The sequence below is a fragment of the Glycine soja genome, chromosome 6 (assembly GCF_004193775.1).
Source record: "Glycine soja cultivar W05 chromosome 6, ASM419377v2, whole genome shotgun sequence".
Lineage (NCBI taxonomy): Eukaryota > Viridiplantae > Streptophyta > Magnoliopsida > Fabales > Fabaceae > Glycine > Glycine soja.
The window spans coordinates 37,920,226-37,947,926 of record NC_041007.1 but is presented as its reverse complement, the minus strand read 5'-3'; the positions used below and the strand labels follow the sequence as shown (position 1 = coordinate 37,947,926).

At 32.0% G+C, this 27,701-nt stretch overlaps 2 protein-coding genes across 2 annotated transcripts; both read right to left on the bottom strand.

Annotated features, from left to right (window-relative positions):
- Positions 1 to 7,366: 7,366 nt before the first annotated feature.
- LOC114416886 (thioredoxin-like) lies at positions 7,367 to 10,641 on the bottom strand. Its single transcript, XM_028381927.1, has 2 exons — positions 10,313 to 10,641; positions 7,367 to 7,924 (listed from the first exon to the last, which is right to left on the bottom strand). The coding sequence occupies exons 1-2, from the start codon at positions 10,524 to 10,526 to the stop codon at positions 7,611 to 7,613; spliced, it is 528 nt and encodes a 175-aa protein (XP_028237728.1). The 5' UTR covers positions 10,527 to 10,641; the 3' UTR covers positions 7,367 to 7,610.
- Positions 10,642 to 17,126: 6,485 nt separating this feature from the next.
- On the bottom strand, positions 17,127 to 21,321 carry LOC114416885 (3-deoxy-manno-octulosonate cytidylyltransferase, mitochondrial-like). The gene is made up of 8 exons (XM_028381926.1): positions 20,920 to 21,321; positions 19,926 to 19,971; positions 19,216 to 19,302; positions 19,005 to 19,129; positions 18,564 to 18,703; positions 18,391 to 18,442; positions 18,160 to 18,270; positions 17,127 to 17,542 (listed from the first exon to the last, which is right to left on the bottom strand). Exons 1-8 carry the CDS (start codon positions 21,181 to 21,183, stop codon positions 17,450 to 17,452), a joined length of 918 nt encoding a protein of 305 aa, XP_028237727.1. The 5' UTR covers positions 21,184 to 21,321; the 3' UTR covers positions 17,127 to 17,449.
- Positions 21,322 to 27,701: the final 6,380 nt, after the last annotated feature.

Below are 27,701 nucleotides of genomic sequence, written 5' to 3'. Positions count from 1 at the left end.
TATGCTCTGCAAGATCCACAGAATGCATCGAATCCCCTATACATCCACTCAAACGAGAGCCCATCCACCATCCTTGTTTTGCCACCGCTCTTAGACGATAATTATCATTGTTGGTCTCGGGCGATAAAGATGAGCCTGTTGACAAAGAACAAGCTAGGATTCATTGATGTCATGATTGTAGAACCACCTAAGAATCATGCAGTTTTACCTTTATGGGAACAAGGTAACATGCTTGTTCTTAGCTGGCTAATAAAGTCGATGAGCATGGAGATTGTGTAGTCCATTCTTTAGCGTGAGAAAGCCTCAGACGTGTGGAAGGAGCTTCGTGAGCACTTTTCCCATGCTGATCTATTTAGAATCTCAGAAATTCAAGAGGAAATCTTCAGCCAGAGGCAAGGTGATAACTCTATCTCAAAATTTTACACTGCACTAAAAACCCTATGGAATGAATTAGATGTTTTGAATCCTCTTCCTGTTTGTACATGCAATCCTAAGTGTTCACGTGGTGCAATCAAGAAAATTGAAGAAGAGAAAAACAAGAATCAAGTGGTTAGATTCTTGCGAGGGCTGAATGATCAATATTCAGGTGTTAGATCACAACTAATGCTCTTAGATAATCTTCCCAATGTGAACCGAGTTTTTGCACTGATTGCTCAACAAGAACGACAGTTTGCCAATGAGAATGCTTCCGTGCCAAAGGCTCTTCTTGTGGCTGGTGATGATACATTAGACTCCAAGAGAAATCAAGGGAGTGGTAATGGTTGGAATAACAAATACACTTCCAAGAAATGTTCCTAGTGTGGAAAAATGGGTCACATAGTTGACATTTGTTATAGGAAACATGATTTCCTTGTTGGTTTTAAGTTCAAGAATTCTAAAAACGCTGCTCTAAGATCTGCAAATATGGTGATGGCTGAGAAAAATGAGACCAACTGTCCAGATGATTCATCAGGAAAGGATACACAAGGAGATGCACAATTTGGTTTTACTGCAAGCCAATATCAGAATTTGATGGCTCTACTACCACAACAAGATCAGAGGGACTCCACACAGCACACTGCCCATGTAAATGCTTGTACTCATTCAACTCCAACAATGGTAATATACTAATCTGTAGATGGATCCTGGACACTGGTGCCACAGATCACATCTCAAATTCCCTTAGTTACTTTACTACATACAAGCACATACCACCTATCAAAGTGTCCCTGCCCAATGGAATCCTAGTTTTAGCCACCATTTCTGGCCCAATTCATCTCTCACCCAGTTTTGTTTTAACTGATGTTCTATTCCTACCAAGCTTCAAATTCAATCTGATATCAGTTACAAAATTGACTCAAAACTTTCTTTGTAAACTAACTTTCCTTGATGACATATGTTTAATACAGGATTCTAATGCTTGCAAGATGATTGGCACAGCTAAAGCAGAAAGAGGCCTATATATTCTCACATAGATAGTTGAGTCTTCTCAATCCTCTGCTATTTGCAACGAACTCTCCAACTTTGTTTGCAACATTGTTTCAAAAAATTTATCTTGTAGCTTTTCTTCTAGTTTGCCCAATTTATGGCATTATAGGTTGGGCCATCCTTCTTTTGATAGAGGTCAAACAATTAGTGAAATGTTTCCTTTCATTCATTGTAATAAAAAAATCGTGTTCATGATATATGTCATATTGCAAAACAAAGAAAACTGAGTTTTCCCTTGGGTTCTTCCTTTACCACTACAATATTCGAGTTGATTCATGCCGATATTTGGGGTCCAATTTTTGTAATGTCAATACATGGTCATTCTTATTTCCTTACCATAGTAGATGACTACTCTAGACACACTTGGATTTATTTGTTGAAAAATAAAACAAAAGTTAAACCTTTAATTCAAGCCTTTTGTGCATTAGTGAAAAACCAAACCATTAGAATTGACAATGGTAAGGAGTTCAAACTTGACCAATTTTATGCTACAAGAGGAATAGTTCACCAAACAAGTTGTGTAGAGACTCCCTAAAAAACTCCATAGTAGAGAGAAAGCGTCAGCATATTCTAAATGTTTCCAGAGCCTTGTTGTTCCAAGCTAATCTTCCCAAAATATTTTGGTCTTATGCAGTTACACACTCAGTTTATATCATAAATAGAATCCCTACACCAACCTTGGGTAACAAATGCCTTTATCAACTCTTATATAATTGTCTTCCTGACCTGACTCAACACAAGGTCTTTGGTTCACTTTGTTTCTCCTCCACACTTGCTAGTCATAGGAGTAAATTTGATCCTAGAGCCACAAGGTGTGTTTTTCTGGGATACAAAAGTGGCACAAAAGGCTATATTGTCTATGATCTCAAAACCAAAGAGTTATCAGTGTCTCAGAAAGTCATCTTCCATGAAAATATTTTTCCTTATCAACTGAAATCATCCACCCACACTGCTTCCAACTCCAATATTCCTTTACTAACCTTTATTCCTATGGAGCCTTTTGATTACACTCCTCCACAAAGTGAGTTAGAAGCTGAAACACGACAAAATCCTCTTCCTAACAATCACACAACAGATGCAGTGGTCACACCACACAATCTTATACTAGTACGACAGTGTTCGACTACGAGAATTAGAAAGCCTTCTTCATATCTACAGGATTATCACTGCAACCTTGCTGCTGCCACTGCTATGCCACATCAATCTTCAGGCAAAGGTAATCTTTATCCTCTTTCTCAAGTGCTTTCCTATGATCGCTTGACACTTTCATATCAGTCTTTTTTTATGAATATCACCACCACACCTAAACCCACTAGATATTCTGAGGTCGTCAAACATGAATTTGGAAGGTAGCCATGGATCAAGAACTAGAGGTGTTGGCAAGGAACAATACATGGGTCCTAGTTGATAAACCACCTGATAAAAACCTAATTAGTTGCAAGTGGGTCTACAAAGTCAAGCACAAACAAGATGGGACAATAGAATGATACAAAGCAAGACTGGTTGTGAAAGGTTACAGTCAAATAGAAGGTATTGACTTCATGGATACCTTTTCCCCCGTTGCAAAGATGACCACTTTAAGAGTTGTGTTGGCCTCTTCCAAAAAGTGGCTTCTACACCAATTAGATGTAGATAATGCTTTCTTGCATGCAAATCTAGAAGAAGAAATCTATATGGCTTTACCGCAAGGTCTATCGACTTCCAAGCCTATCAGGTCTGTTTATTAAAGAAATCTCCCTATGGGTTAAAGCAAGCTAGTCGACAGTGGTTCAACGCTATTTCACATGCCCTGCAAGTTCTTGGTTATTCTCGAAGTCAAGCTGATCACACCTTGTATACCAAGAAGACAGAGACATCCTTCACAGATTTACTACTATATGTTGATGATGTTTTGTTAGCAGGAAATGACATTTCTGAAATCAATAAAGTTCATTTTGGGTTTAGAAATTGCACGGTCCTCCAAAGGCATAGTGCTTAACCAACAAAAATATGCCTTGGAACTTTTATCAGACTCTAGTATTCTCTGTTGTAAGGCAGCAACAACACCTATGGATACCTCTATCAAGCTTGGAGTTGTTATTGGCAAACCACTTTTTGATATTAGCTCCTGTAGAAGATTGATAGGAAGACTCCTTTATCTTACCACTACAAGGCCAGATATAACTTTTGCACTGAATCAACTTAGTCAATTCCTATCAGCTCAGATTGTCATCAAGCAGCTGCTCACAGAGTACTTCGCTATATCAAAGGCTCACTTGCATGTGGCCTTTTCTATCCAGCATCAAACACTCACAAACTCACAGCCTACAGTGACTCTGACTTGGCCGGTTGCATTGATTCTAGAAAATCCATTATTGGATATTGTTTATACATTGGTTCTTCTTTAATCTCATGGCGATCCAAGAAGCAAAATAATGCAGCAAGGTCCTCCTGTGGAGTTGAGTATCATGCAATTGCAGCAACAATGTGTGAAGTACAATGGATTTCTTATCTATTGCAGGATATGCAAGTCGTTGAACCTTCTCTTGTGTCACTCTTCTGCGACAACTGCTCAGCAATTCATATTGCTCACAATCCTAGCTTCCATGAGCATACCAAACATATCAAGTTGGATTGCCACATTGTTCGAGAGAAGCTCGACCAAGGCCTTATTCATCTTCTGCCCGTCCCCTCAACACAACAATTGACCGATATTTACACAAAGCCTCTGACGCTTGCACCGTTTGGATCTATTTTTTCCAAAATGGGAATGATTAATATACATTCTCCAGTTTGAGAGGGACTAATACACGTGGTCAAATTAGTTTCCAACTAATTAGCATCTGTTACAGAGCCAGTTACTTGCTAATCTTTAGCTGCTACTTATTTTGTTTCCTTAACTTTAGTTGTTGTTACCTTATTTCTAGCTCTGTCACTTATTTTTCATTTCAGTTTTCATGTATACATGCAACCCTCTGTATGTACCTTTATGAATAAGATTGATCTTCTATCCATTTAAATTTTAATTGTTAATTTATTATTAAATACTAGTATTTAATTTAATTTATTTAATAAAATATAATATATGATATTTTAAATTTTATTTAAAACTTAATTTTTTAATTATGCATATATTTTATACATTAATACGTATATTGTAATATCCATGTTTTTATAGATGAAAAAAATATTAATATATTGAACTTTTATAATTTATTGTTCTTTAATTCTATCTAAATTTCAAAATAACAGGAGTTACCAAATCCTTGTTGCCTAGCCTTAAGGGTATGTTTGGTTGTATAAAAGAGAAGAGAGAAGAGAATGGAAGAAAAATAAGAATAAATATTTAAACTAAAATAGAAACAGATGTGAGACCGAAAATATTTTTAAAAATTTCCCCTTGAATAGTAACTTCTCCCCCACAACCAAACCACCCCTAAATGCAGTGAGACTGACACTGAAACTTGCACGTAGTCGTCATAGGTTTTTACATTGTTTTGAAACCAAACTAGATTCACTGGTTTGACCGGTTAAATTGAAAATCGTCATGGTAAACAATATTTACCGAAACAAATTATTTGTTTTCAAAACCGGTCAAATCGACCTAAAACCAGTGAAAATTCACGTTGAATTGGTACTGAAAACTGGCATTGAACCGGTATTTTTTTTTCATTTTTAAATTTAATCTAGAATACTTTTAAAATAAATAAAAGGCATTTACAAATAGATATAAATTATGTTGTAAAAAGTATTAATTATTATTAATTTTTAATAAAACATATAATTAAGTCATTTGTATTAATTTAGTCATTTTTAAATCTAATCTGAGAATAATTAACCTCAAACGTAGGGATGATAAATAATCTTATACATGTAACGCCCAAACTTGTCTCCTACTTTTATGTGAAATACTCACTTTGATCATGCATCTGGTACTGATGTTATTTGAATTTTATATGCGAGAATGAAGATGTGGTTGAGAATGATTATCAAATTATATTCATACTCTTATTAATCACCATTATATTTTTTATAATTTTTTATCACAACATATATATGCATAATATATATATATATATATATATGAGATTTTATTATTATAATTTTTGAAAATATTAATTATTTAACTTAATATTTAAATAATTAAATAACAAACTTAAAAATATATATTTAACTAACAAATACAATTGAATTCTTAATTTTGATCTTTAGTTATTTTCTTATTCATTCTGTTGATATATTGTTTGAATTAAAATATAATTAAAAATTTAATATATAATTTATTTAAAAATATATAACTAAACTAAAATTATAATAATAAAAAAAAAGGTGCTATCCGTGCGTATATCCCAGTCCGATAGAACTCAATGGGAATGAAGATTGATAATTTTAGCCCACCTCTTTTACAATCGGACTCCTATGCCTAGCCTTCTAAACCCGTTCTCGACCTGCCTAGTTGTCATTTCTAATAAAACATTAATTCTTTAAAATTGAAAAAAATATTTAAATTAAAAAAAAAATGTGAAACTCACTATATTTTAAAATTTTCCTCATGAATAGTAATTTTTCCCCCACAACCAAACCAAGACTAAAGGTGTGTTAGGTTGTGAAAAGAGAAATGAAATGAATCAGAAGATAAAATTTTAAATTAAGTTGTGTGGTAGGTAAAATATTAATACTAAAGAAGAAAAATTAATATTAAGTAAAAATATATTAATTCTACCATCAAATGTAGCGCAACAGCAGCTGACATAGTATGATTTCCTCCCAAATCTCTTCATTCTACCAAGGAAAATTTTCTATGGATCCCACTAATTTAAAATTAAAAAAAAATCAACATCTAGTCTCAACCAAACCATCACCATCCGGGTACTTCTCCGCATTTCTCTGTCTTTCCTTGCTCTTCTGTAGCATTTGATCACAACCAAACCATGCCTAAAACAACCAATAACTATGATGGTGCGCTTATCTACCAACCGGTATGCCAAATTTCAAATTATTATTGCAATTTAAACCTTAGCTCCCCTGAAAGCTAGCGTTGTTCTAAATTAACATAAAACCGACCCTCTAATAAAGATGCATGTATCAAACTTCAACCAAAATGTACCAAAAAAAATTAGTTACAGCTCCCAACAACCCATTTTAAATATAGTTTCTTACGTGTTAGAATGAGAATTTGACTAACCTAAGTTGGTTTTTGTTGGAACAATAGTTTATGGCAAACCAAAAAAATTACTGGCTGAGTCGCGGACAATGTCGCGACACGGTCAAAAATTGACGTCCCCAGGATAAAACAGTCCAGACCACTGTATAAGATTCTCAATGCACTGAGGGAACCTTTTCTAGAATTACACCCTCTTGTATGACTTGAAAAGTCACTCTAAAGCCAACCGAAATTTTTAGAGCGACAGAAAGAGAGAGAAGTTTGTATGGGAGAGAAAAAGAAAAGTTGAGGAAATACTTCTCACCTGGGTAAGAAAAAATGAAGAAATGGGCTCTCTATATATAGGGAGTGAAACACTATTGAAGTGTTTATCCTGAGCAATGTGGGACTAGAAGTCTTTTTTTTCTTCTTTTTTTCTTTCTTTTTTTTAAACTTTCATCCACATTTGTTCTAACAGTTTTTAATGTAAACCTTTTTAAATACATTATCAAGGTGAAATTCTTATTCTGATAAAGAACAACACCCAAAATATCTAATGAACTAAGCTAACGAGACCTATTTTTTTTTCTTATGAAAGGCCTAAGCCAACGAGATTTTATTAAAAACAACCCGGATGGAACACAAGATGTGACCAACCAGACCCCACAGTAACATAACATGGATGAGACCCAACAAATTTAATATGAATTATCTAATTTGTTTTATACAGGTACCCCATATGTCATCAGTGTTGAGTGAAAGTTGAAACGAAACAGAAGCCAGACAAATCTGTAACAATCAATTTAAAACGTGCTATGATTCAATGGCAAATTCACTTAGCATATTGGTAACTAGAATAATCTAAAAACATAAAATTAGGTAGCATCTGATCACTGTACAGGAGCATAAATGAGTATTTTGGTAAACAAAATATCGAAACTTGAGACATGGGGCTCAGAAGAAAAGACGCTAATAGGAAAAACTGCTTTACTTCCAGCAAAGGCCTTCTTTACTTACCACCTCATACGAATTTTTCTATGCTCGTGGTCAATGTTGACTTGGGCACAGCACCAATAACTGTATCTTTCTTCTCACCACTCTTGAAGATCATAACAGTTGGGATGCTTCGAATTCCATACCGAGTAGCGGTTGAAGGGCTCTCATCAGTGTTGAGTTTGTAACACTTGAGCTTCCCAGCATATTGCTTTGCAAGTTCATCAATTATAGGGTGAATCATTCGGCAGGGACCACACCATGGCGCCCAGAATTCAACCAAAACAGCAGATTCGGATTCAAGGACAAGGGATTGCCAGTTTGCATCAGTAATAGGAGCCACTGCAATATACAATGATAGAAATGGTTTCATTCCAATTAGTATTTCTCTCCACCAAGCAATATTTTCAATTAGTATTTTTTTCTCAAATAAGTAAAATTTCTCTAGAAGTGTACAGAAAGAGATCATTAGGATATAATTTGATTAGAATAATGCAGTGCTGAAATGGAGAACATGCAAACCAGCTAAAAAAGCACAAAAGGCAAATAGAAAACACAAGTATAAACAAAACAATCTATGCTTATGTTTGTTGATTAATTGGTGTGAGTGATCCATGTTTGAGAACTGACAAGTTTTAGGTTTGCTAACAAGGGCCTAATACAACCCTCCTCCTTTACTTGGGCTCAGGCTAGGAACCAGCTATGAAACCACAGATGGAGTTTAATCTAAGGTTATGTTGATTAATTAAAGAACAAACATACCTAGCCAAAAACTAGACCTTCATATTAGGTTTATTTAATCAATGTTATTAGAATTTGGATTTAGGACCTAACTTAATCTTACAAAATTGATTTGTAAAGTGAGGGTTGTCCTTCACTAGTTAATATGGGATCTCCAACAAAGGAAACGCCAAGATAACAACAACAAAGGAAACGCCAAGATAACAAAACTTGTGAAGGACAATACCTTAAATAAAATAAAAGTTGGTATAAAAGGTTGACTTTGATTATTGAGAAGAAACTCTAATTTTAATCAGAGAACAATACTTAATGTAATCTACACCTAAGTTGTCCATACATCATACACAAAACATGTGGATCATGTGCATGTCTGAGCACATCACTATCTATTCACACACCAACCAAAACAAAAGCCATCGATGCTTCATCAATAACCTCAACATTGAAATTGGATATGCCAATGGCGTACATCAATGATCAATGCATCAACTCCATGAGGAGGTTAGCATGAGAAATAAACAGGGGAACTATCAAAACTAGTGCAACGCAATCAATCTTACACCAAAGAATACTTCCAATAGGACAAATTTTTTCCAACCAAAATGCGCCATTTTATTAAATCTTGGTTAATTTTCACAATAATCCAAGATCACTTCCTACCCTACCAAACCGTCTTCATATTGATGCATTTCATACTTTCTCAAACAAGGTTAAATATCAAATATCACTCAATTAATTTAAAGACAAAGAAAAAAGTATCAATCCATTAATAATAAAAAAGTAATTAGCTGTATTTCAACAGTTGACATGCATGTCCAGCGGCATTGACGGATCTACGTATATGAGTGATTTTAATTTTTATTTGTATAGGGGTAATAAAAGAAAATTCTGTCCCCATAAAAAATAGTATTGTCCTCATACGATATTTTTTCTTAAAATGAATGCAAAATAAATATAAGAAATAAAAAAAGAATAAGTTGTTACTAATTTTACTATGCTGTACTCTTCATTTAGTTTTTTTCAGTATTTGGATTTTTTGTCATGACGTATGTTTTTTTTTTAAAGCATGTGATATTTTTATTTTTGTGAAAATATCATATAAATAATAATTTTGGTATATCAATATGTAAATCAATGATAATTTAGTTTCTGAAAGAAAAAAAATTCTAATATAGTCCATAAACAAATAAAATGAGTGACAATTCCGGTTTATATCCACTTAATGTCAAATTGTTCATCTAATATCAAAATAGTGCTTAAACATTACAAACAAAATAATCCCATAAAATTTAGCGATAGGATATAGTTGTCCAACTTATTACATATTTAAGAACTAAATTAAAAAATTTGTTAGTCAGTTTACAGTACCAAAATGATAATTTATCAAAAAATGTTACAACCTATGTCTTGCCCCACTAATAAAATTTGCTAGATCCGCAACTGTGCAGCGGTGTTAGTCAAAACCGCATGTTCTAGCAGTGGACTTCATGGGAAACTCATACAAGTGGAATTTTGTTTTTTCGTATTTATTTTCAACATCACAAGTTAAACAATCACGCAAGAAAATCCAACATTTCTTTTATTCTATTTAATTCATTGCAACGACAATATAAGCCACAGAGAAGAAAGAAAAAAAAAGGTTAAATTTACTTTCACCTTTCGTTGTCTGAAAATGCAACAAATTTCTTATTTCATTTCAGTCTCTACAAAAACTTCAAAAATCACATGTAATTTTCTTTTTCTCCGCAAAATATATATCGTGCAACCTATAGTCGGACACTAATTTCTTCCGAGGTGTTGATATCATTGAAGTGAATTTTATCTTTCAACAAAATATTTCCCAAACACGTGACCAGAAATCAAATCCTTACAAACCAGACTTTTTTGGTTCACATGTATTTAATCGGCACTAAAAACGAATAACATTTTATAATTAAATTTTTAAGAATAAAAATAAAAATATTTGTAGCAAAAAAAATGGAAGCTGACCTTCCACGGCGGTATCCTGAGCCTCGCAGGCGACGCGCGCTGCGCGTGAAGCGATCCTGCGAGCGGGGGACGCAACTAGGCGCGAAGCGGCGGCGGGTCTGAGCCTGAGGCCAGCGCAGTGCGGGAGCATAACGGAGGTCCGGCGGGTGGCGGCGGGAGAGAAGGCGGCGGTGGGGAGACGCACGACGGCCAGAGAGTCGAAGAGTGTTGCCATCGTGAAATTAATGGAAGCAGAGAGAGAGAGAGTGAGTGTGTGGCGAAAGAAGAGTGAAGAGAGAAACGGAATAGTGATGTGTTGTGTTTGTGGAGATGAGGATGAGGTGGGGGGACTGGTGAAGTAATTTTTCAAGTAGGTTCCACCAATGAGTTCACGCCATGTCACCACTCCTAAATACTTGTTCAACCATATTTGCAACTTGTGGTGGGAATAAATCACACTTTCTTTTTTTTTTTTTACCTTTTTTTCTATGTCTAAAAACATTGTAAGACATCTTTTGTATTTTAGGAAATGAATTAATTTATTTATTGTAAATATCAAAATTAAATTTTTTTAATGAACACGAATTAATTTTTCTTGTATTCTTTATAAGATTAATAGCCGAATTCATATTATAAAAAAATGTAATAATTGAAATTAAAACTATAATGAAAATAACTTATCTATAAATATAAAAATTACAAGAGTTTCAAGTTAATTAAAAAAAATTATAACACCTAAAAATATATTTTTATCCATAAAATAAAATTAAAATTTATATAAAAATATCAAATGAATATGTATATGTTATTTTATATTTTTCAATTAATTCAATAGATAGTTCTATCTATTACTTATGATTTAATGAACATTATCTTGAAAGCTTTCGACTATCAGTTAATTTTTGCATAAAAAAACAATGACCTGACTTTTTCAATAAATAAAAAATAAACTATCCGTTAATTTTTTAGTTTCTAATTAACTTTATAGTTAATTTTTTCTAACATGTCCATAGTATTTTTTGGGGTAAAAACTATTTTTACTTTTTTCAAAATATATGGAAAATTTATTATAATTTTTAATCTTCATATTTATTAAAAGTGATGTGATTTTAGTTTATTTTTTATAAACTAAAAGCATTCATTTTTGTTAATTTATAAAAATTAAATATATATTGAATTTTTATAAAGACTATAATCGAATTTTGAAATATTATGAGGGAAAAAATATACTTTTTTCCTTTTTATCAATGTACCTTATTAATTTAAACTGGATTAGTATGCTTAAGAGATTGAATTTTATATTCTTCATTATTTTTTTAATTAAATCATTTTAGAAATCAATTAATAATATATTAATTGAACGAATTTTTTTAATTAAGTATTTAATTTTATTTTTATTTATATAATTTTACTGTTTGTAAATATTTTTTATAAATCTGAATTTAATTTAAATTTAAAATTTATATATATATAATATTAAATTGAAAATGTATTTCTTTTCAAATAAAATGAATTTTATAATTATTTCAATTTTAATTAATCCTTATTTAAAGTACTCTTTCAACTTTTGAATTTAAAAAAATCATAATAGTAAATATGATATATATTGATTTTAGTAATTTAATTCCATAATTATTTATCAAATTTTAAATTATTATCTCTTTAACTTATAAATATTTACTATTATTAATGAAATTATATATTATATTTTTTAATTTATTTTTTATTTTTATTTAATGAAAAGGTAAATACGAAATGAGTTCAATTCTGTTTTGTTATCTTTTAAAATTTAATTGATGGATCAAAAATTTTAGTTCAGAAACTTATACAAAATTATACTAATGGGCAGTCTTAGGACAATAAAATCATTAGGAACTAAAACAATATAGAGAAAAATCTTGAAGGAAAACTCTTGTTTAAAAATACTTCACTAGTTAATCATTTCTTCAATTAGAAAAAAAAACAAATAGAAAGATAAAAGGAAAAAAAGGTCAACACATAATATTTATACTGCTTCATCTTACATCGCATACTACACTCCGTGTTTGATACTTAGCCAAGATTTTTAATTGATACAAAGATACTCTTGATTCTCACTTTATGACTATTCTTTAACAAGTTTGTCCAAGTTCAAACACACATATTGTTGGTTAATTTGAAAATCGAGATAATACTGAATAAATCTGAAGTCGTGTATAACACTTTCAGATTGAATCAAATTTCGGGGTTCAACCAAAATTGTTCAATCGGATAAAATCAGAAGATTATAATTCAAGAGTTTTATTTTGGTCTTGTATGTTTTGTCACCCGTTATGCTTTCTGAACCAGAATGATTATTTATAATCAAAGAACAGGTGGTTTTTGGCGGTTGATGAAAGTTTTTTCTTTTTTAAAAACTGCCGTTGATGGAAGTTTTAGTAACTTCCATGTAACTTCCAACCCTTGATGGAAGTTTTAGTAACTTCCATGTAACTTCCAACCTTTGCCTAAACCGAACATCTCGTTATTATATTAAAATAAGCGTGCACTCTTATTTTAACATAATAAAGAGATCAATTACACTAAAATGTCCAACAAACCTCCCCCATTTTAGTGTAATTACTGATCAAATCACCAAAGTCATAACATACCACAAACTACTGCATAGATGAAATATCGTGACGATTGAATTTCATCTTAGCAAATTACACGTTTCAAATATTCGAATATCAAGGTGTCACTAAGGATTGAACCATTTCTATTCATAATGAATACATGAAGATAATCTCCACAATAGTTTATAACATTACTCTTGTTCGACACTAATTTACTAGCCTGTGTCCCTATCCTTCATAAGCATATCAAAGCCAAGTCCCAGCTTCTTGAAGCGGCTAAACTTCATGCTTATATAGGTAGTCCTTTTCTTTCTTGCACCTGTAAATGCAATTTTTCAAAAGAACCATTGAGAAGTTATACTTCAACCTCCTTAACTTACAGAACCGAACACATACCTTTTGAGATACTTTCGATGATGTGTTCCAATCTCTACATGTTAAGCTTTCCACATTGAATTCAGCACCTAATGTCATATTAGATGGGAATTGGGTATCTTAACATAAGAGATTTCAGATGAACTTTAATCCTAATCCCACAGCCGACCTTTTCACGAGATCTCTACTTAACCCTTTGGTTAAATGATCGGCCAAATTATGCTGAGTTCTCACAAACTCCACTGATATCACACAATGCATGATTAACTCCCGAACCATGTTGTGTCTAACACCCAAGTGTCTAGACTTCCCATTATACACTTGACTATATGCCTTAGCCAAAGTTCATATGGGGTAACCTTATTCCTTTTGTTAGGAATTCGGTTCAACAAGTAACAGGTTGTCAACATAGCCTCACCCCAAAATCCTTCACTTAAACCCGAATAGGATAACATGGAATTCACCATTTCTTTCAAGGTTCTATTCTTCCTTTCGGTTACACCATTCTGTTGTGGTGTATAGGGAGCTATAGTTTGATGTATTATTCCAGTATATTGAAAATAAATCGGATCATAATACTCACCTCCCCTATCCGTACGAAGAGTTTTGATTAGCCCATTTTGATGAAGTTCTACCTCTTTCTTATAAATTTTAAATTTATCAAGAGCTTCATCTTTTGTATTTAATAAATATACATAACAATACCTTGATGCATCATCAATAAAAGTAACAAGATATTTTTTATGACCAAATGATGGAGTAGCATGCAAATCACACAAATCACTATGAATAAGGTCTAAGACTTTAGTCTCACTTTTAACATCCTTAAAAGGTTTCCTAGTGATCTTGGTCAACATGCAAGTTTTGCATTTTTTAATGTTCATATCAAAAGGAGGAATCATACTTGTTTTTGACATATCTTTTAATCTTTTGTAATGAACATGTCCTAATCTAGCATGCCAAATTTCTGATTTTGTCATATTAGTTATAGAACTACACGAGGCCATACAAACAGATTCATGAACAAAAGGAACATCAATGTTTAATTTAAACATTCCATTACAACGATAACCAAATCCAACAAACGAACCATGTCTTGATAAGATGTACTTGTCACTTTCAAGTACTTGCTTGAAACCACAATTATTTAAAACCATACCAGACAATAAGTTCTTACGAATACCAGGTACAAATAAGACATTATCCAAATACAAAATTTTTCCGGAAGTAAAAACTAAATTCACACAACCTAATCCTAAGATTGGTTCAGTTGCAACATTGTCCATCTTCACAATAGAGCCATCATCGATTGGTCTAAATTCCTTGAACCAACGACGATCTTTGCACACATGGCTTGTTGCTCCCGAATCAAACCACCAAGCAACATCATCATCCTTGTTGCTTTTCAGGATCATTAGACCCACTTGGACCAGCTTTGTTCTTTCCTTTGAACACCCGGCAATCCCTCTTTAAATGACCAGGTTTCCCACACTTCCAACATGACAATTTTGTCTGTTTGTTTGGACCTTTGTTCTTATTTCCTTGAAATTTTCGTCTGTTACCTTTAGCATTGTAATTTTGCTTAACTGTTCCACTTTCCTCTACCATATTAACGGAAGAGGAACCTGCTACGTTTTTATCATTGACTTTGTCAATTTCCTGAGCCCTCAGCGACTCCTCAATCATGAAATGACTACCGAGTTAAACCAGAGTCAACTCTTCCTTCTTATGTTTCAAGGTATGCTTGAAGTCTTTCCAAGAAGAAGACAATTTATCAATTATAGATGAAACTGCAATGGATTCATCCATTTTCAAATCATGTTGAGTAAACTGACCCAAAATCCGCAGCAGTTCATTATATTGTTCCATAACAGGCCTCAAATCAATCATTTTGTAATTAAAGAAATTACTAACTAAGAATTTGTTACTTAAGGCATCTTCTGTCATATACTTGGATTCAAGAGAGTCCCATAATTCCTTAGCAGACTCAACATTTTGATAAATATCAAAGAGAGAGTCAGACATACCGTTCAGAATGTGTCCACGACAAATGTAATCGTCGTCCTCCCATTTCGAACGCTTCCTTGTTTGATCCAGAGTTTCGTCTTCCATAAACACCGGCATCGGTGTACTCAGCACATACACCACCTTCAATGTTGTCAAGAGAAAGTGCATCTTCTTCTGCCATCTTCTGAAATCCTGCCCTTCAAACTTGTCCAACTTCGCAAACTTGCTTGTCATCTTTGAACTATCATTCGTCATCTCGAAAGATTTGATTCAATCTTTTGTTGGTTAATTTGAAAATCGAGATAATACTGGATAAATCTGAAGTCGTGTATAACACTTTCAGATTGAATCAAATTTCGGGGTTCAACCAAAATTGTTCAATCGGATAAAATCAGAAGATTATAATTCAAGAGTTTTGTTTTGGTCTTGTATGTTTTGTCACCCATTATGCTTTCTGAACCAGAATGATTATTTATAATCAAAGAACAGGTGGTTTTTGGCGGTTGATGGAAGTTTTTTCTTTTTTAAAAACTGCCGTTGATGGAAGTTTTAGTAACTTCCATGTAACTTCCAACCGTTGATGGAAGTTTTAGTAACTTCCATGTAACTTCCAACCTTTGCCTAAACTGAACATCTCGTTATTACATTAAAATAAGCGTGCACTCTTATTTTAACATAATAAAGAGATCAATTACACTAAAATGTCCAACACATATCAAAACATACATATATATTAGAAGATCGGAGCAGAAGATTAATAGTATTTTTCAAGAAGATAATGTAAAACAAGTACAAATGCTATCTTTGTCTATATTCTTGTGTTGTGTTTTATTAATCTCCTTTGCTTGATAGCATACAAAAGGTCATCACAATCTATAACCCAAATAGGGGGGAAATGATGTCTAAAACAAACTAGGGTGATGCTAGGTGCATCCAGCATTTTAAGTGAATGGACGAAAATGTCCTTCACTCAAGTTGATTCGTATGACTCATATGGATCAACTTGATCCGTATAAGTCATAATTTATCCGTATGAGTCATGATTGATCCATATGAGTCATACAGATCAAGTTGATCCGTATGACTCATATGAATCAACTTGATCCGTATGAATCATAGTTGATCCGTATGATTTATACGAATCAACTTGATCTGTATGTGTAATTTTAACTTACGGATCAAGTTGATCCGTATAGATCTTACGGATCAACTTGATCTGTACTTATAACTTACACATACGGATCAACTCACGCACACCCAACAAAATGCATCAAAATGACATACCTTAAATGTCGACGACGACGAAAGCAACAATCACCACCGACCCGTAATACTTTCACCTCGATCCAAGCGGCAACTCTCTTAACAATGAAAAACCAACACGAACCAACAACAGAGGGAGAAAGCGAAGAAAAAACAATGAAGGCGTAAAAGAAAAAGTAACACTGCAACCAACTTTAAAAGCAAGAAGACACCAGGGGTATTTAGGGAATTAAAAAAATTGTTGGATGCACAAACAATAATACTGGTGTACCTACTAGCATCACACAACAAACTAGCCCAACCTTCTTGATGAAAAAGCATGAAATATCAACCTGAAGCCCAAATCAACTGGGACCCCGGTTGTGTTTGAATTAATATTAAAATCATGTTAAACGTAAAAATTACATGTTCCAAAGCAAAAATTCCGAAATAACTATATTGTAACTTTCATCTAAAAACTGTTGACGTTGGATTTAACTGCTTCCCAAAAATATAAGTTCACAACTTCATTCTCTTTTAATATTATTAGTTATTGCAACATTTTCTGAACTGTATAATATTGTCTTTAATCACATGAATTTTGAGCAACACCAATGTCCTCAAAACTAATATAAATATCTTCCATGGTGCTATTTATGTTAACCTTCACTGTTGATAAAGATACATACACAGCTTACATTATGTGTGACTAAAATTTTAATTCTCTGCACATATTAATTGTACAAGAAACCCAGAAACCTAGTCATGCATACTGCCGATGCTATAAAATAAAATACATCATAAATAATAGCCCGCATACTATGTTGTAAGCAACAAGAAGGTTTATACAAAAAAAAAAAAAAAAACTTTTTCTATATGTGATGTGGTGGTGTGCTAATGATTAATTTGCATATATGGTTTCACTGCCGTGGCTGAGAGTTCAAGATAAGTTCCTCTCACGCATTAGAGATTCTATCTTTCCAACATCTTCAGGAGTGTCAACACCATGAGCCTCATGATGAACTTTTATCACCTATAGCAGAAAATCAAAATAAACAATTTTATAAAGTGTCCAGAAATGAAATAAATAATGTCTCCCACATCAGACCAGATGAGTAAAGCCCAGCCATCAACTACAAGTACGAGTGTATAATAATGATTCAGTTTTTAGTAGTAGCTACAATCTTGATACTATTCTTTTCTTTATTTTGCAGTTGTGTAACCCGCTTTCTATTAATATTTGTTTATACTTTTTTTTTAAAAGCAATATTTGTTTATACTAAAACAGATTTTCTGCTATACTACTACAATGTCTCAGGGGTTAGATCACCTGGTGCTCCCCTATTTCTCATTCTTAACATAGACTCTCTTAATAGAGGGTTTCCTAACAGCATCTTACCAACTAGAGCTGTCACCAAGTGTTCAGTTCAATAGTCAGACAGAGACAATTTTATTAGAGAACCTGAATATACAATGGTTTTTGGACTACTCACATCAAATGGCAAGTTGGCAACCAAACCCTGGTTGAAGGCTATTTGATTATAATTAGGAGATTATAAGGTCAGTTTAGAATAATCAAGTAAAAAACATGCAAGTCAATTGGATAAAGATGAAATAATAATAAGAGCTTGAATAAATAACTTAGGGTACCTTCATCTTGTAGCCATTCTCAAGGACTTTAAGCTGCTCCAAATCCTCCTCAAGTTGCAAAGGAGTAGGTCGAAGATTAGGGTATATATTCAAAAACTTTGCATCATAGCTCTGGCAGATGTGTAGACGGAAAACTATTAACCCAAAATGAAGCAGATAATGGTAACAAACAAATGAAGCACAAGCAATGATTGTTATCAAGGCCAATTAGAGGGAATTTAACGTTAGTACCTGAATCCCAAGATGAAGCAAATACGGGAACAGTTGATTGACCTTCCCTGACCTACAGTATGAGTGCAAGCAATTATCCAGTTTTACAAAATGTTAAACAATTTCACAAGATATTTTGGTAATGGAGGAACAATTAAAATTGAAAATCTGAACTTTAATTATTTCTAACTTACTTGTTGAATGGGATTAATCCTCGTGAAAAGTAAATGGCATAGCCACGGTTATCTACCACACATTTCACTCTATTTGGATCATGGGCATCTTCAGGCTTCAAAGATGTGACTGCTGTGCTGAACACTGCATCTGGAGCTGCCTGTAAGGATCAGGAATCGGGATAGATAGTATAAGGGAATAATAAAATGCAATGCTCAGAGATATGTAGTAATATTTCCTTTTGGCCATAAAGTTACAATTCTTAAATGTGAAGATTTTCAAGATAACCTGATGCTATATCAAATGAGTGATTTGGACCAATTGATTCACCATTTTGTTCAGAATAAAAATGCACATAATGATCACATCTAAGCAGGCAGTCGTTAATTTTTTTGCCAATGGAACAGTATTTGCATTTTCTGTGGTAGGAAAAGAATAAATTTAAGAAGAAACAATCTTACCTGCAAAGCTTTCACAACACCATCGATTATCTCAGGTTCAATAAGTGGCTCATCACCCTGAATGTTGACAACAATATCATATTTTTTCCCAAGTTTCTGTAGGGCTTCATTGCAGCGCTCCGTACCTATCTAGCAAAATAAAGAGTATGAAACATAGTAAAGAAAAAAAGCTTTGAATGGCTAAAATACATTAAGCAACCAATTTGCTTACCATTTCTGCAAGATTCTGAGGTCATTATAACATCAGCTCCAAATTGTCTACAGCAGTCAGCAATCTTTTCATCATCAGTTGCCACAACTAGAAACCAGAGAAATTTAGCAGTCAGACATCAAAGAAGCTAGCTAGATGTCCACATGCATTTACGCATCTAGCAAATAGTAAAACTGCTTATTACTTTATTTTCTTGAATATGAAGCAACAATTGGCATGCATACGGAATGCATTAAAATCTTGTGTATATTACAATGCAAACTTAGTTTGCCAAGAAATTCAGAAAGGAAAGCAATGCCTTGTAAACATTGAAAATTTCTCGTCTTCAAAAGACCAACAAGAGGTTTTACATGCATGAACAAATGCAGAAACAGTAAAAGCTGAAATGAAATGTAAATTTATTTACTTGTCCATTTCAAGGATGTGTTTTGTGCATAAATTGTGTCTGTTCAATGCCCCCAGAAGCAACACATATTAGACATGCATATGAAAATTGAAAATAGAATTTGAACTTCAGTTTACCCTCTAAGCAAAAATCTCCATATGTCTAATTTAGAATCTCTGTGGCAACGTGTAACAAATAAGATGAGAATCTTAGTTTAACTTAGAGGCATATATTTTATAACACTACTTAAAGATTATCATAAGACAAAGTTATGTATTAAATCTATTAATACCGGATTGGAGGAAGATAATGTGGATAGACCTACCAACATGATCTAATGTAGCTGCCAGCTTTGCCCTTTCCCATGTTCTCTATAAAATTCATCCCAAAGCAGGTAAAATATGTCATAGTTTGACCATTAGAGACCATAATTTAAAAGAAATAGGTGCTGGGAAGGTTTACTATAATGGCAACAAGTCAACTGAAAATTTCTAATGAACTATATATAGTACAAACTACAAACAAAGTTTTTAGCTAGTTGAGAGATGCAAAAAAAAAAAAAAAAAAAAATCATATTTGCGCATCAACTCAACGAATATGGCACTCTTCCATGGGTTTACATACAAAACTTAAATGTGGTTCATTAGGTACTTTTAGTACTATTCTCCTATCAGAATTGGAATATGTAAATGTTTAATGCATACGTTCATTATGTTGATTACCGAGATAAAACTTCAATTCTGATTTGAGAATAGTACTAAAAGTACGAATTGCATCTATGTTTTGCCCTTATACTTGACATACTAATTTTAAGATTTAATTATTAAGGGGTCCTTTTTTTAATCCCGAAAGAAAATTGGCATTTTTTAGTCCCTCAAATTTGACAGTGGACTAAAAATAACATTTTTTCGAATTTGATGGTAGAAAAGGCGTGTTTTTACAAGGAGGATTTAAAAATCAGACCCCTAATTTTTTTTTTTGTAATCATGTTATTGGTACAGACTAATCTCTGTTAACTACCTTTGATGGAATTCTTCCTTCATTTATAATGCTTAAGGGATCCAGTCCAATGCGACTTGGACCTCTGGACTGGTGGACTAAAAACATAATTAAGCTTTATTTTAGTTAGTAGCAAGAAGAGTAAAGAGTGAACCATGGTAGCTCTAGTGTTGATTAGCCTATTAATTATCATTAAAATTAATGAAGCCAAGCTATGGATGGAACACAGACGAAGGAAAAGTACGCACACTGCAAAGGAAGATTCAAATTTGAAGAAAAATAAAAGAGTTATGGGAAGAGTAGAGGGCAAAGGGGTGGACCTGGATCATGGGCTTGCCCAGGATTTGAACGAGAGGCTTTCCCTCAAAGCGCGAGGAAGCGAATCGGGCGGGTATGATGCCCACGACCCGGCTCCGAAACTTGCTGAATCGGGTCATGTAAGCGCGTGCGCCCACCGCCGCAGCAATCGCCACTCCGGCCACAATGCCATGGATTATCCACGCCTTCGCGGTGTTCGAGGAACCAAACGACGACGTAGAAGAAGAAGATGACGATGACGATGATGGTGAGGAACAAATTGCCATGACCCAAACAAGAGGAATAAGCGAAGGATGAATGAAATAATGAACTCAGTGACTAACTGTGGCGAATTTTGGGCAATTCACTTCAGTCTTCAGATCTATGATCTATCTTGCCTTGGATTGAAAAATTTCGTCCACGTGTTTTTTCTTTTCTGACCCCATAATCCTTTTTTCACTTTTTGCAATTTTACAGCTATATTTTAATTGATCAATTTTCATGAATTAACATGTCGTTTTTTCTTTTATTACTTTTTTTTTAGTAAAAATAACTCTTCCCGGGCAAGCAAAGAAACTATGGCATTTTTCCTAGGGACGTTCGGCAGAACCAAAGTGTTAAGTCAAAAGTAACGTTCTCCTAGCTGGATCCGTGATCGAATAATTAAAGGCACGCTTAATGATTTAATTCGGATTCAACCGATTTTAATAAAATGTTTTTTAATATTTTAATATAATATCCTAATAATATTACATAAAAAATAATATAATATCTATAAATTAATAATAATAAAAAATAAATTTTCCGAAAAGTGTAAGTTAAAACACATAATAAATCTAATCCATAGTATCTAAGTTCACTAATACCAAATAATTTTTTTTTGCAAAACCATATGGATGTTGTTTTGAAAGTTTATAAAAACAATTTTAAATCAGATTATAATCTATCTATCTATCTATCTATATATATATATATATATATATATATATATATATATATATATGCATTTGAAGTTTTCAAATAATATACTCATAAGATAATATAATTTGATATAACATTTAAGTATTACATTTAAAATCTTCATTAATACACTCTATTTGAAATTCTTTTATAAAAAAAACATTTTCTTAACATATGTTAAAGTACTATGAAAAAATAAATAAAGTCTTGAAAGATACTAATTCTCATCAAAAGATGCACTCTTATGAAATAAGTGGTTTTCTTGTCGAAGTAGAGGATACGTTATATCAACATGGACTTTACATGAAGAAGAGACGTCCATTTAAGAGGAGCATTAAATGTTCAAACGGACTTAAGACTTCTCAGGGTGAAGAATTCAACTATTATGGGACAACAAAAACTTGGAAGTAAATATAGAAGAAACAATTGACGACAAACTATCTACATGAATTATTCTTTCATTTTTTCAAAAATTTTCTGTAAATTCTTGTAAAGATACAAAACTTTCAAAATATCTTGTATACCTTGAGAGAAAATACTAAAAGTGTGAGTAGTATATATGTCTACTAGACAATCATACTTTAGTCAATGAGAAAACTTTCAACAAATCTTTTTAATTTATTTAGAGCTAGCAATGACTAGGTAAGACAAAGAATACTGAGGTTTAAGTTAAACTTGAGGTAGAGCTTGCAAGTGTAAGAGTTAAAAAGTGATAGTAAACAATACATGTAATTTTGACAAGATAGTAGAAACTTGATGGTTGTCAAAAAGTGGATGTAATCTCATATGAACTAATATAAATTATTTGTATGGTTCTTGTTGTTTAACTAACAAAGGGTTTTGACTTTGTTTTTAGAGCTTATATCTTCTTTTATTTGTCAAAGAAAACTATTTTCTCATAGTTAGATACAATTTGTATCAAAACTTCTCTAAACATTTTAGATTTGTATTCATTAGACAATAACACATGTTTTTCCATCTTAAGAACAGTTTTAAAATTTCTAGAAACACAATTCAACCTTGTCCTTGTGTTATTTGGTTCTACACAAAAAAATTTCATATTCGATAATCATGATTTTTGAGAATCTTGAATCCTGAAATAATGTTTCCCGAAATGAGTAAAATTTGTTTGATTAACCATTAAAAATCTTTAGATACATTTTCTAAGAATCAAAGAATTAACATATTTTTATGACTGTTTCAATAATTTACCACATATAATTTAATAAGAATAACATAATATTTTTACCAAATTAAACTTAGAAAAATATATTCTCACCTCCCCATGATCAAGTTTTTGTGGAAACAAATTAAAAAACATTCAATGGAAACATAATATTATTTTTTTAAAATGCATATCAAACATAGGAATGTAAGTTTCCCAACCTATGATTCCCATAAACCGAAAACTTTCTCCTAGCAAATGATCCCTTATGTGAACTTCACCCACAAATCAATTTTGATTTAGGATAAATAAATATTAAAATATTTTTTTTGTTATTATAAATATAAAAATATTCAAAATTTATCTTTGTAAAATTTTTTAGTAATTTTTTGTTATTACAAGATTGAAACATATTACTTTCTTGTTCAGATTAGGCTTCAGATATGCATATAAATGACATATATTTCTTGTTTACACAAGTTATATCCATAATTAATGTTAAAATTATGATCATAAGGTTTGGATTTATTTAAACTTACATCCGGATAAAAAAAAACATATTTCAACTATGAGAGGACGAAAATAATACTCAAATTTTATTAAAATAAATTTCAAATATTTTCATATGAAAATGAAAAAAGATATTTTAGTTGGAAATACATGTAAGTGTGATTGTCTTTAATTTGTTATTGTTATTGAATGTAAATTAAAAAACAAACATGTTTAATATCGTAGAAATATAAAAAATATTTTGAAAAAATGTAAGAAAATAAGGCAAATTTATAATTATACGTTAGATTTGTCCAACCATTATTTTAAGCACACGTGTTAAGAAATCAATGATAATTTTTTTAGGCAAATTATGCTAGAAATGTATTAAAAATTATGATATGATATATTATCTCCATCCCAAAATATAAAACCTTTTTTAGTTGTTTTTCTATTAATTATTTTTTACCAAAATATTCTTAATTACTTTTATAAGAAATGTTATGATTAAAATAATATATTATCTCCATTATAAGGATTAGAGATCAAATAAAATTGACAAAACTAATTAATTAGCTAGAAAGTAATTAAATGGAAATTTAAAAAGAGATGATGAGTCCTAATAATTTTAATGACAATTTTTTTTAAAAAAATTCTTGCTAAAAATTAAAACGAAAAAAGTATTTATTGTTAAAATTATTAAAAAAGAGTAAAAAAGTCATAAGTAAAATTTTATATATTTTAATAAAGTATTTTTTATTTTAGTTTCTTAATTAGTGTTTCAAAAACACTAGATAGCATTTACATTAAAAATATATATTACAAATTACTAACAAATTTAATATTAGTAACTAATTTAACCAATTTCTTAAAATATGTAAATTAATTAAAAAAAGTCTTATATTTAAAATCATAGACAGTATTCATAATAACTTTTAAATAAAAAATTCAACTTCATTTCATTAATAAGTGACTTTATGACATTAATCAATGTTTTCTTTATTCATTTATAAAGTATTTTAGAAGATTCATAAGATAACGTAATTACATTTCTCTTCATAACAGTAAGAGCTAGTGCAGGCGTAGATCCTCAGCTGGCTGAACAGTTTTCTCTATGATCTATTCGCCCGTTATGCCCTTACTCTGATTAAAAAAAAAAACAAAAGAGTTTCCTCTATGAATGTGTGCCTTAATGTTCAGCAATCAAAAGAAGACACATGTTTTTACAGTGTCGAAGAACATCTAAAATACATAATTCTTTAGATAAATTGTGTATTATAATTTTATGACACTTACAACACTGCTAGAAAAAAGTCGTTCTACGTCGGTCTTTGTCGGCGTTCAACGACGGTGCACGACCGTCTTTAAATGTGACGTCGTTGTAGACCTCCGACCAATCTACGACGGTCACTAAGCACCGTTTTAGAAGGACGTGATTCATGCGATGGGGCTGACGTCACGGTCATAGTTGAAGCTTCGCCTTCGAAGACGTTGTCGACGTCAACAACGACGTTGAAACATACGCTCTTAAGGTCGGACTTTGACGGCACTGACGTAGTAATATATAATGTTCAAAGACGTTGTCGACGTTAGCAACGACGTTGAAACGTACCCTTTACTATGTCATTGCACCCGCAACCACCGCCGTTGAATGCATGTCCAACTACGTCGTTGTTGTCGTAAGCACCAATGTAGATTAATTTTTATTTACTATTAAAAATGTTGATTATTGTATTTCAAGTTAAAAATAAACGTAATTAATATAAACTCGAAATTTATAAATTATTATTGTCAACTAATTATTATGATAAGTAAATATAATTTTTGTGCTATAAATTATGGTTTTACTTAATTTAATATTGTATAAATAAGCAAGATAATGATAAATCATTATCAACCAGTATTTGAAATGTAACCTGATGAGATTAATAAATAACAATAATTAAACATAATATAATATAATAATAAATAAAGTAAAATCTACTAATAAGCTGAAAGCATATAAATTTGTGTAGTATATATTATCATTTTACTTAATTTAAATTTATATTAATCTTAAGCAACAAAATGATAAATAATGGTTATGAATACAAATAGTCATTTAACAGTTGTTAAAATATTGTAACTTAATTATATTAACAATTAACAATAAACATAATTAGATTTATCAGGTAACTTATTTATATTAACAATTAACATAATTATATTTAACAGGTAACTTTTGTCACACAACCTGAAGAAAGGTTAAGTTAATTGGTTATAATAATTTATATCCTTAAATATTGTTTCTTTTTAATCAAAATCCAAATTGTGTCAGCACCTGCATTGTCCACAAAAAGTAAAGCTCTTCTATGTGGGGGTGGTTTCTTGTCCCCAGTTCCTAACATTCTTTGTTTAAAGGCATCAAAATCATCCACCTGAATGGCAAAAAATTAGGTCAGTATTCAACTATCAACCATGCACGAGATTAATACCCTCATCATGAATATGTTGAACTACACCTACTCGTCAAGGTCTCTGCATTTTGTTGCGACTCATTTTGTAAATTTCAATAATAGTACCTTTATGATAGAGATCCACACATGCACGAGATCCCCAATAAAAAATGTTTGCAGCAAGAACACCTTCAATGAGAGTAAGTAGTGTTGTTTCTTGAAAGAAATGAGGCTTTCAGATTAATAGCCAACATGATTTATGAGAAACAGGAGTGGCATAGGGGCGCTATGAACCAAAATGCAAAAAGGACTACTGACATATTGAATTTAAACTCTGCATGGCATCAAAATGAAACTCACTGGTACATTGTCACTTCTACTGACTTTACATATATTGACTTGATAAAGGAATAATGTAATAGTTGCATATAACATCTCATGTACTACACGAAAAGGAACAAATATTGACTCCTCCCACCATGTTAAATTCAGAGGATTATAGTAATAGTAAGGCATACCTCATCCATACTATCAAGCTCCATCAACAAATCAGGTAGGACAACAAGTGATGCCTCATTTTCCCTAAATAACAAATTTAAGTGATCAAGAATAAGGACATTTTGAGGATAATATAGGTCTAGAGATGACATGAACTACATTAACATTGATAGAAGGGAAGTTCTCTTCTTTTTGTTTTAAGAGTTGAGTTGTGTATCTAAAGCTTGTATCTTTTATGATGAAGCAGCCATCAAGTATTTTTCACTAGGTGAGGCTAGCTGCATAAATCAAAAGACACCATTGGTTTCTATCTTGAACTAAACCCTTTGCTAGTCCATTTAGATAAAATATAAACATAAAAAAATCCAGGTTTTCATGTCTACTCTAGTCATGATGATCAGGTTTTGGGTAATGAAACACAAATAACTGTTAAATTTTTTGACAGAACTAAATAAGAAAAATCCTAACAATAAGGGGAAAAAAATAATTAAGAAAATCAAGAGATGTACACATTACAGATGTACAAGAAAGCAGGATACTGAGACCCCTAGATCAACCAAAAAAGGATATTTAGATTTCCAAATGTTTTTATTATAGGGTTTAGGAGATTCAGATTTCCAAATGGTTGTGCCCCTAATGTTATTCCTATTGAGTACCATGGTCAAGTTTACGATTTTACCTGAGAAGAAGATTTGGATTTTCAGGTAGGTTTGTGAAGAAGAGACCTCTCCTAATTAGGAGAATGAGTAAAAAAACAGAAAACTAAAGTGTAAACACAACAGCAGGGTCAAGAGGCCTTATTCTGCCAGTTTTTTTTTTATAATTATAATGAAGAAATTAAAATTGAACACTATGTCCTTAGATAACCATCTCATAACAGAGTGGAACATTGCATTCTGCACCTTTCAGTGAGACATAATAATGGCATTGCATCATATCACACAACTAGCCAACTTTTCTTTATCTAAGTAAATTGCTTTTGTGGAAGTTGCACATGTAAATACACATATAGTGGCTTAAAAAACCAGTTACAAAAATAGACATGTAAATAGACATATAGTGGCTTAATAAACTCAAGTTGAAATTGCCATTAGTATTAATAGCATGTCTAATCAACAATAACAACAAGCTGATTTCTCGGAAGATGCAAATACAAAAATTGTTTCAACATGAAGGGCAATTTCTATTTTAACAGAACACACATGGCAACACTCCCAAACAAATATAAAAAACCAGTTTGATGTGGTTACTCATACAA